Raw genomic sequence first — 10,969 nt, 5'->3', positions numbered from 1 at the left:
GAAAAAAAAAAAAAAAAAGAATAAAAATGCAGGCCAGGCGCGGTGGCTCACGACTGTAATTCCAGCATGTTGGGAGGCCGAGGCGGGTGGATCACTTGAGGTCAGGAGTTAAGATCAGCCTGGCCAACGTGGTGAAACCCCATCTCTATAAAATATACAAAGAATTAGTCGGGTGCGGTGGTGTGCACCTGTAATCCTGGCTACTTGTGGGGCTGAGGCAGGAGAATCGCTGGAACCTAGAAGATGGAGGTTGCACTGAGCCAAGATCCCACCACTGCACTCCAGCCTGGGTGATCTGGGTGACGCTGCCCTCCAGCCTGGGTGACAGAGCGAGACTGTGTCTCAAGAAAACGAGGAATAAAAATGCGTAACTTTAGGAGAAGATGGCTCACGTATCTTTTCAGGTGAATGGTGGTGGACACTCAGATCTCAACGTTATTTATAATCCACTGCACAGTTTAGAAAGTGAGGCCAACGGGTGAGTTTCATACGGACAATAACCATGTTATTCGACGTGAACATTTCTAGATGTGCGTTTTTAACCACAGGCTTCAGGCCACGCCCCTGCGCATGTCCAGGTGAGGAGCCGCCGCCCGCACCTTCCCAGAGCACAACCAAAGGCCTGCTGCAGGCCCCTCACCATCCTGCATGCCGCCACCAAGTCCCCTACACATCACGGCACCCAAAACAGCAGTGTCCTGATGGCTAAAAAAGGCGATCATGGGGTTCCAACTCAAAATTTACTACAATCCTTTTTTGTCCTACAATTGCTTCTGGAAGGCACCAAGCCCATCCACGCCTCCGCATCTGTTCCAGCCTCTGCTCCACAGAGACCAGCAGGCTGAGCCGCCCCCTCCTTCTAGATCAGAAAACAGGTGGATCCCAGAGGGCGGGGCCCGCGAAGCACTGGCGGCCTTACCTTGGAGCTGGCTCCATCGACGCTTGGCACGGCCTCAGGGCCCAGCAGTGGCCCCTCTGCTGAGGCCTTCTTCAGCTTTTTGTTCTTTTTCTCCGTCACTTCAGGAACTTTTCTCTTCTGTTTTGCCATCCTGCAACAGAGAAAGTAAACTGCTGAAAATAAGGAAATAAAAGGCTTAGCTCATATAAGATTTTTAAATAAAAAGAAATAGGGCACTTTCCCGTTTTTTAAAAAAAGTATTTCAGAAAATACAGAAAACATAAAAGTTAAAACAAACTCAAACCCCCACATTTCATCACCTATGGCAACCAATTTGACATTTTGGTGTATTTCCTTTCCGTCTTTTTTTTTTTTTTTTTTTTTTGAGTCAGGGTCTCACCCTGTCACCCAGGCTGGGGTGCGGTGGCACGATCTCAGCTCATCTCACTGTCACCCAGGCTGGAGTGCGGCAGTGCGATCTCGGCTCATCCCACCCTGTCACCCAGGCTGGAGTGCGGCAGTGCAATCTCGGCTCATCTCACTCTGTCACCCGGGCTGGAGTGTGGTGACACAATCTCGGCTCATCTCACTCTGTCACCCAGGCTGGAGTGTGGCAGTGCGATCTCGGCTCATCCCACTCCGTCACCCAGGCTGGAGTGCGGCAGTGCGATCTCGGCTCATCTCACTCTGTCACCCGGGCTGGAGTGCGGCAGTGCGATCTCAGGTCATCCCACCCTGTCACCCAGGCTGGAGTGCGGCAGTGCAATCTCAGGTCATCTCACTCTGTCACCCGGACTGGAGTGCGGCAGTAGGATCTTGGCTCATCTCACTCTGTCACCGGGCTAGAGTGTGGCAGTGTGATCTCGGCTCATCTCACCCTGTCACCCAGGCTGGAGTGCGGCAGTGCGATCTCGGCTCATCTCACTCTGTCACCCGGGCTGGAGTGCAGTGACACAATCTCGGCTCATCTCACTATCACCCAGGCTGGAGTGCGGCAGTGCAATCTCGGGTCATCCACCCTGTCACCCAGGCTGGAGTGCGGCAGTGCGATCTCGGCTCATCTCACCCTGTCACCCAGGCTGGAGTGCGGCAGTGCGATCTCGGCTCATCTCACTCTGTCACCCGGACTGGAATGCGGTGACACAATCTCAGGTCATCTCACTCTGTCACCCAGGCTGGAGTGCGGCAGTGCAATCTCAGGTCATCTCACCCTGTCACCCAGGCTGGAGTGTGGCAGTGCAATCTCAGGTCATCCCACCCTGTCACCCAGGCTGGAGTGCAGCAGTGCGATCTCGGGTCATCTCACCCTGTCACCCAGGCTGGAGTGCGGTGGCACAATCTTGGATCACTGCATCCTCAAAATCCCAGGCTCAAGCCATCCTCCCACCTCAGCCTCCTGAGTAGCTGTAATCACAGGCGTGTGCCACCATGCCTGGCTAACTTAAATTTTTTGTAGAGGCAGGGTCTTGCTATGCTGCCCAGGCTGGTCTTAAACCCCTTGGTTCAAGCCATCTTCTGCCTCAGCCTCTCCAAGCGCTGGGGCCACTGCCGTGCGCTGCCGTGCCCGGCCCCGTTCGGTCTTTTTTCTGACTGCTTTTATTTAACACAGCTGCAATCATACATGGATTATATATTCTATATTTCTAACTGAACATGAACACAAAGCTTTTAAGATTGAGAGAAATACCATCTTCAGTGACAGTATCATAATTTCCCAAAAGTGAAAATCTGCCTGCTCTCTAATCACTGAATATTTTGAATTGTTTTCACTTTCTCCTATCATGGGCTCACTCGTGCTCCCCGTCAACTAGGGAAGCTGTGGCACCACCCGGGCTGTGGGTGCCAGCCCTGCCCATCACAGGACACCTGGCCACCTCTGGTGGAGGGGCTCAAGGACCACCCTAAGTCTGGGATCTCCTCTGAGCATCCAAGGAGCATGGAGCAGGCCACGTACGAGGGTGGATGCAGCATTCGAGGGGCACGTGGTTAGGCCTCCTTTCTCCAGCACAGCAGTCTCTAGAACACCACACCAAGACGGAGAAGTCTAGGGATGGCAGAACCCGTGTCCTTTGTGAACTGTGTGAAGAGGGAGCCGAAAGAGGCAGCTGAGGCCACCAGACCTGGGAGCCTGCTGGAGGGGCTGGGGTAGCAGGCCCTGGGTCCCTGATGGAGAGGTACTGGCGGCTGTGGCTGAGACCTAAGGAAGAACCTGGGGTGGGGTGCGGGCAGGGAACGGGCTGCTTCTAGGAGGGAGAAGCAGGAGCCCGGCCCACACCTGCTGCTGCAGCGAAGCCTCCTGCATGGGCTCGCTCAGACAGGACAGCAGGAGCAGAAGAAGCCCTCGCCCGACCCCATGTCCCTGTCCCCACCCCCCCTTCCTGTCCCCACCCTCCCCAGGGCCACCTCCTCACCCACACTCCTCCTTACTTACACTCCTCCCCACCCTCCAGCTCCCAGTCTCCCCTGCTGCCCCTACTGGGTAGAGCCTTAAAAGGAGCTGAGAACAGAAAAGTGTCCTGCAGAGCCCCAGGCTATGTAGGCCCCCGAGTGGGTGGGGGTGGGGGAGTACCACAGAGGCGCTGGGGAGCTGAGAGACAGGAACTCAACAACCAGCACGCTGCTTCACCACATGGCCTCCAGCCCAGACAGCTCAGACACACACCCACAAAGGACCGCGTCAGTAAGCCAGGGAACACCAAGAAAGCCAAATCCCACCCCAAAATTAAAACAGTCCGGGCACAGTGGCTCACGCCTGTCATCCCAGCATTCTGGGAGGCTGAGGTGGGCAGACTGCTTGAGCCCAGGAGTTTGAGACCAGCCTGGGCAACATAGCGAGGCTCCATGTCTACAAAACATTTTTTAAAAATTGGCTATGCTTGGTGAGGCACACCTGTGGTCTCAGCTACTCAGGAGGTGGAGGTGGGAGGATTGCTTGAGCCCAGGAGGTCGAGGCTGTGGTGAGCCATGATTGCACCACTGCACTCCAGCCTGGGCAAAAGAATGAGACCTTATGTTTAAAAAAAAAAAAAAAAGTAAAGCAGGAAAGGTGACAGGAGAGCGGCAGTTAAAGGATGATCATCATGGAAAGGGCCTGGCAGCACTGAGCCCACCCAGAGCCCAGGTGTGGTCTAAATACCACTAGCTGTGAAAAAGAGTCAGGGGAGGTCAAGGCAGGCCTGGGATGCTAGGTTACGCCAGAAACCAAGGAGACAGTTGAAGAGCAAAGGCCCCGTCCAAAGGGCAGAGCCTGCACAAGGGCTCCCTCCATCCCACTTGGGGCCGTCACTGGTAACAGCACACTGAAAGAATATTCCTATTGTGGAATCAGAAAACCCCAAGCCCCTTATTCTTTAATTGAGCCTTATATTTAAAAAGCATCAGAAGCCAGAGGCTACAGATTTCAATTAGCTGTGTAATAAGAAATCTTGGAAGAATGAGATACTGTTGACACAGGGGCTCTGAAAAGACAAAAGACCATGCCAGCCAATTACCTTGTGAGAGAAATAAGAAAAGTTCAGCAAATATTTACATACCCATTACTATAAAAGTTAAGTCAAATCTATATTCATTCTGTAAGTTATCATTTAAAAACTTAATCACTATGTCTATTTGCTAAAAAGGGATAAAAGACTTTTCCATATTATGGAAAAGTTTATTTTAATAGTTCTAAGGGAAAGTGACTCAAGCTTTGAGATAATGAATGTTTGTTATGGAAAATGACGTTTACTTTCATTTACTGTCAACTGATTTTCAATAAGAGTGCCATGACAATTCAGTGAGAAAGACAAATGGTGCCAGGACAACTGGCTACCAACATATAAAAGAACTGATTTGGAGCCCTACCTCACACCATACACAAAACTAACTCAAAATAGATCAAAGTCCTAAATGGAAGACCTAAAACTATAAAATTATAGAAGAAAACATAGGAGTAAATCTTCATGACCTTGGATTAGGCAATGGCCTCTCACATATGCCACCAAAAACAGGCAGCAAAAGAAAAAGAAAATAAATTGGACTACAACAAAATGTAAAACTTTTGTGCTGCAAAGGATGCCAGCAAGAAAATAAAGAGGCTGGGTGCGGTGGCTCATGCCTGTAATACCAGCACTTTGGGAGGCTGAAGCAGAAGGATCACTTGAGGCCAGGAGTTCCAGACCAGTCCCGACCACACAGCAAGACCACATCTCTACACAAAACAAAGCAAAAAGAAAACGCAGGCCGGGCACGGTGGCTCACGCCTCTAATCCCAGCACTTTGGGAGGTGGGAGGACTGCTTGAGCCCAGGAGTTCAAGACCAGCCTGGGCAACACAGTGAGGCTCCATCTCTACAAAAAATACAAAAAATTAGCCGGGCATGGTGATGCACACCTGGAGTCCCAGCTACCTTGGAGGCTGAAGTGGGAGGATGATCTGAGCTCAGGAAATCGAGGTTGTAATAAGCCATGATTATGCCACTACAACCCAGCCTGGACAACAAAGTGAGAACCTGTATTTAAAAAAAAAAAAAAAAAAGACCACCCATAGTATTGGAGAAAAATACCTGCAAATCACATATCTGACAAGACACTAGTAACCAGAATATATAAAGACTTCTAACAACTCAACAATAGGAGACAAATAACCCGGTTTTTAAATGGGGAAGGGATCTGAAGAGACGTCTCTCCAAAGATACACGAATGGCCAACAGGCACATGAAACGCAGCTCAGCATCATGGGCCATTTAGGAAATGCCAATCAAAGAGAAACGAACACATCTCCATAAAAACGTACAATGATGTCCACGGCAGTACGTGCCTAATATCCAAGCAGTCAAAACAACCTCCGTGTCTGTGCATCCATGGACGAAGGGGGAACCAAACGTGGCGCATTCGCACAGGGGATACTATTCGGCCACCAAACGAAATGGGACACTGACACGTGCCGCAGCACGATGAACCCAGAAGACACTGTGCTGGGTGAGAGAAGCCAGACCCCCAAGACTCCGCACTGCAAAATTCCACTTCTGTGAAAAGCTCAGGATATGTAAATTATACTGACAGAAAGGAGATCAGAGATTATTTAGGGATAGGGCAAGCGGAGGGAAGAGTGGGTGACCACGAAGGGCTACAGGATTTCTTGTGGGAGAAGAAAAAAGTTTAAAATTAGATTGTGGTGATGGTTCCACAACCCCTCGATATACTGGGAAAAATAAAAACTATAATCCCTCTCAAGTTATTTACCATAAATTTAAAAATGTAACACCTTAGTCGGGCGTGGTAGCATGTGCCTATAGTCCCAGCTACTCTGGAGGCGGAGGCAGGAGAATCACTTGAACCTGGGAGGTGAAGGTTTCAGTGAGCCAAGATCGCGCCACCACACTCCAGCCTGGGCGACAGAGCAAGACACCATCTCAAAAAATAAATTAATTAATTAATTAATTAATTAATTAAATAAAAATATAACATCCACGTGCTACTTTACAATAATAATAAATGGGAGAAAGATTGTTTGCTATAAAGTTCGTTGTGAGAACCAAATTTGTGCCATATTTTTTCTACAAAAAATCAAGCCGTATGCCCAGCCTTGCAATATAGTGAAACCCTGTCACTACAAAAAAGATTTTGGCTGGAACGCAGTGGCGTGATCATAGCTCACTGCAGCCTCAACTGCCCAGGCTCAAGCGATCCTCCCAATTCAGCCTCTGCAGCAGCTGGGACTACAGGTGTACGCCACCATGCCCAGCTAATTTTTGTATTTTTTGTAGGAATGGGGTTTCATCATGTTGCCCAGACTGGTCTCAAACTCCTGGGCTCAAGCGATCCTCCAACCTTGGCGTTCCAAACTGCTGGGATTACAGGTGTGAGCCACCAGACCTGGCCCCAAAATACATATATTTTGTAGTTAGCTGGGCATAGTGGCCCGCGCCTATAGTCCCAGCTACTTGGGAGGCTGAGGCAGGAGAATCACTTCAGCCCAGGAGTTCAAGGGTGCAGCGAATCATGATCATGCCACTACACTGCAAACTGGGTGACAGGGTGAGAGACCCTGTTTCTTAAAAAAAAAAAAAAAAAAAAAGGCAAGGCTGGGTGCAGTAGCTCACACCTGTAATCCCAGCACTTTGGGAGGCTAAGGCGGGCAGATCACCTGAGGTCAGGAGTTCGAGACCAGCCTGACCAATATGGTGAAATCCTGTCTGAACTAAAAATAAACAAAAATTAGCTGGGTGTGGTGGTGGGTGCCTGCAGTCCCAGCTACTTGGGAGGCTGAGACAGGGGAAGCACTTGAACCAGGGAGGTGGAGGTTACAGTGAGCCAAGATTGCGCCACTGCACTCTAGCCTAGGCGACAGAATGAGAGGAAAGAGGAGAGAAAAGAAAAGGCCAGGCGTGGTGGCTCAAGCCTGTAATCCCAGCACTTTGGGAGGCCGAGGCGGGTGGATCACGAGGTCAGGAGATGGAGACCATCCTGGCTAACATGGTGAAACCCCGTCTCTACTAAAAATACAAAAAACTAGCCGGGCGTGGTGGCGGGCGCCTGTAGTCCCAGCTACTCGGAGGCTGAGGTGGGAGAATGGCGTGAACCCGGGAGGTGGAGCTTGCAGTGAGCCGAGATCGCGCCACTGCACTCCAACCTGGGCGACAGAGCGAGACTCCGTCTCAAAAAAAAAAAAAAAAAAGAAAAAGAGAGAGACAGAGAGAAAAAGGAAGGGGAGGGGAGGGGAGGAAAGAAACAGTCATCTACCTGCCCTGTCTCTGACTCCTTTCCTCCCCGCATCCCATCAGGCTTTTGCCCCAACCACCTTGCCACAATGACACCCACCTGGCTAAATCCCATTGCCAACTCTCAGTATGCAATTTATCTGACCTAAGAGCATTGGACTGTTGATCCTTCCTTCTCTCTTGACAGGCGTTTTTCACCCGGCATCCAGCACAGACAGCACAACTCCTGCTTTTGCTCCCACCTCTTAATCGCCTGTCCTTGAACACTGAAGGACCCAGGCTTAGTGCTCAGCCTCCTCACTCCCTCGTGATCCCATTCGGTCACGTGGCTTCAAATACAACTAGATGCTGATGACTTTGTTTCCTCTCTTTACAGGTCTCTTATTAACCCTATGCTTGAACTACACGCCAACTCAACTGTGCATGTATACAGTTAAACATATATGCGGTCATATACATGTACCTAGACATATATATATATGTACATACCTGAACTCCTGATCTCTGTTTACACTGTTTATACAGATGTATACATACATACATACACACACACACACACATATGTATGTATATATATGTGTATGGCCAGGCACAGTGGCTCACGCCTGTAATCCCAGCATTTTGGGAGGCCGAGGCAGGGAGATCACTTGAGGTCAGGAGTTGGAGACCAGCCTGGGACATGGTGAAACCCCGTCTCTACTGAAAATACAAAAAATAGCTGGGTGTGCTGGTGCATGCCTGTAATTCCAGCTACTTGGGAGGCTGAGGCAGGAGATTCGTTTGAACCCAAGAGGTGGAGGTTGCAGTGAGCTGAGATCACGCCACTGCACTCCAGCCTGGACAACAGAGTGAGACTCTGTCTCAAAAAAAAAATATATATATATGTGTGTGTGTGTATATATAAACTGTGTATATACATAACTGTATATATAAAACCATACATATGTACCTATATGTGTCATCTACACACATATCATCTCAAACTTAAGAAGTTGTAATCAATACCCTGATCACCCTCCACAAACCTGAGCTTCCCGGTGTTCATCCTCTCCAAAAACATCCATCTGATGAGGTTCACGTCGTAGCTCAAGCTTAAAACCTTGGTCCATCCACAACTCCTCTCTTTCTCACACACTCGTCCAACCTACCACCACCTCCCGTCGGTTTATCACTGAAATACACCCAGAATGTGACTCCCTTATGATCCCGTAGGTACCTGGTCCAAGCCACCACCTCTCACGATGGCTTTTAAAGCCCTAAATCAGATTGTGTGTCACCTCCACTCAAAAACTTCCCAAGCTGTCCCCTTCCACTTGAAGGGAAAGTCAAGGTCCTTGCCAGTTGGTAAAGTCCACACCACTGCCCTGGCCCCTCCCCGCATCTCTGGGCCTCACCTCCTCTTTCTCTGTTCCCAAATTGGCCGCAGCCACACTGGGCTCCCTGCTGTTGCCCGGCATGGAATGTTCTGGTGCCTCACTCCTCCTCCTGCTTCCTCTCCACTCTCGAACCCCCTGTTCTCATCTTCTCCACAGCACTTATCACCACCTGCTCTGTGCACCTTGGTCATCTGTCTCTCCCCTCCAGAATGGAAGTTCACTAGATCACAGACTTGTCTCCACTTGTTGACAGCTGTAGCCCAATGCCCCGAACAGCGCAGGAGGAACCCAATGAACGTTTTTTAAAAACGAACGAATGAAAGATGGAAGGAAGGAAGGAATGGAAAGCATGCTTATGATGGAAAGTGAGGCCGGGCTTGATGGCTCACTCCTGTAATCCCAGCACTTTCGGAGACCGAGGCGGGAGGATCCATCGCTTGAGACCAAGAATTCGAGACCAGCCTGGGTATCATAGTGAGACCCCGTTTCTACAAAAAACATTTTAAAAAATTATCCGGGTGTGGTGGCGCGCGCATGTGGTCCCAGCTGCTGGGCAGGATGAGGCGGGAGGACAGCTTGAGTCCAGGAGGTGGAGGCCGCAGTAAGCTATGATCACGCCACTGCACTCCAGCCTGGGTGACACAACGAGACACTGACTCAAAAATAAAAAAAAGAGAGAAAGTGGGAGCTGAAAGCCTCGGAAGGCAATCAGGGAGTCTTCAGGGGAAGACAATTAAACCAGAGCCACAGCGAGGGCTGACGGCCTGCGACCTAGGAGCCAGCGGCGTCCTTCCTCCCGCCCGCACTGAGTTAATCCAGAGGGGGTGCCAGCGTCGGAGCCCGCGCGGGACCGCACCGGACGCACCAGCCTCTCCAGCACCCGGGACTCCAGGGCCGCCGCCCAATCGCGCCACGCCAGGCCTCCGCGCACCCACGTGGAGGGGGCGGGGCCCCGCGGGAGCCCGCCCCGGGGCTCTGGATCACCTCGGCACCCTGACCCGCCGGCCACCCCGCTGCAGCCCCACTCTCCTACCTGCGCCCACTTCGCCCACCCAAGCTTGAGCAGCTGCGTCGTGGACGCCGGCTTCCGGCAGGGACTCGCGCCCCAGGTAAGCGTTAGTCCCCCCTTCAGGAGCGCGGAGCCTCCCATTGGACGAGGTGAACGTCCGTCTCTCCGCGGGCTAATGGCAAGCGACGGCAGCACGGAGGGCGGGTCCAGGCCCGGGCGCGGGCTAGTGACGCCATCTCTAGGGGCCTAGAATTGCTAGAAGAGCTGCTGGTTGCCAAGGCAACCCGCCCTGCCCGGAACACGTGCAGACGACTAGGTTTGGGCCCCGCAGCGATGGGGGGGTCTGGGGTGCAGCTGCCCCTGCCAGGCAGGCGTCCCGGGATGAGGCCTCTGCCGAGGGTCCAGGGCATGGAACTCCACTCGGAGTCGAAATGGATGAGCTATGGCTATTGGGATCAACACGGCTAGGACTCAAACTAGGTGCTAAAAAATATACAGGGTGGGTACTCTTATAATAATACTTGTGTCAGGGCGCGGTGGCTGACGCCTGGGATCCCAGCACTTTGGGAGGCCGAGGCAGGGTTGAGCTCAGGAGTTCAGACCCGCCTAGCCAACATGACGAAACCCCGTCTCTACTAAAAACACAAAAATTAGCCAGGCGTGGTGGCAGCTGCCTGTAATCCCAGCTACCCCGGAGGCTGAGGCAGAAGAATCGTTTGAGCCCACAGGTGGAGGTTGCAGTGAGTCGAGATCGTGCCACTACACTCCAACCTGGGCGACAGAGTGAGACTCTTGTCTTTAAAAAAAAAAAATAATTAATTAATTAATTAATTAATTAAAAAAATAAAAATTAGCCGGATGTGGTGGTATGTGCCTGTAGTTCCTGATACTCCGGACGCTGAGGTGGGAGGATCGCTGGAGCCTAGGAGGTGGAGGTTGCAGTGAGTTATGATCAAGCCACTGCACTCCAGCCTGGGCAACAGAGC

General features: G+C 51.3%; 1 protein-coding gene across 1 annotated transcript in view; it reads right to left on the bottom strand.

Annotated features, from left to right (window-relative positions):
* Positions 1 to 10,063, bottom strand: part of LOC105537864 (chromosome unknown open reading frame, human C7orf50) — a 139,789-nt gene extending 129,726 nt beyond the window's left edge. Inside the window, exons 1-2 of the mRNA XM_011977565.1 lie at positions 10,027 to 10,063; positions 920 to 1,049 (exon numbers count right to left, since the gene is read on the bottom strand). Of these exons, the coding sequence (XP_011832955.1) occupies positions 920 to 1,048 (129 nt within the window). The 5' untranslated portion in view covers position 1,049; positions 10,027 to 10,063. The remainder of the gene's footprint in view (positions 1 to 919; positions 1,050 to 10,026) is intronic.
* Between the last annotated feature and the right edge of the window lie 906 nt (positions 10,064 to 10,969).

The sequence above is a fragment of the Mandrillus leucophaeus genome, unplaced genomic scaffold (assembly GCF_000951045.1).
Source record: "Mandrillus leucophaeus isolate KB7577 unplaced genomic scaffold, Mleu.le_1.0 Scaffold180, whole genome shotgun sequence".
Classification (NCBI taxonomy): Eukaryota; Metazoa; Chordata; class Mammalia; order Primates; family Cercopithecidae; genus Mandrillus; species Mandrillus leucophaeus.
This window is presented reverse-complemented; position numbering and strand designations above follow the sequence as displayed.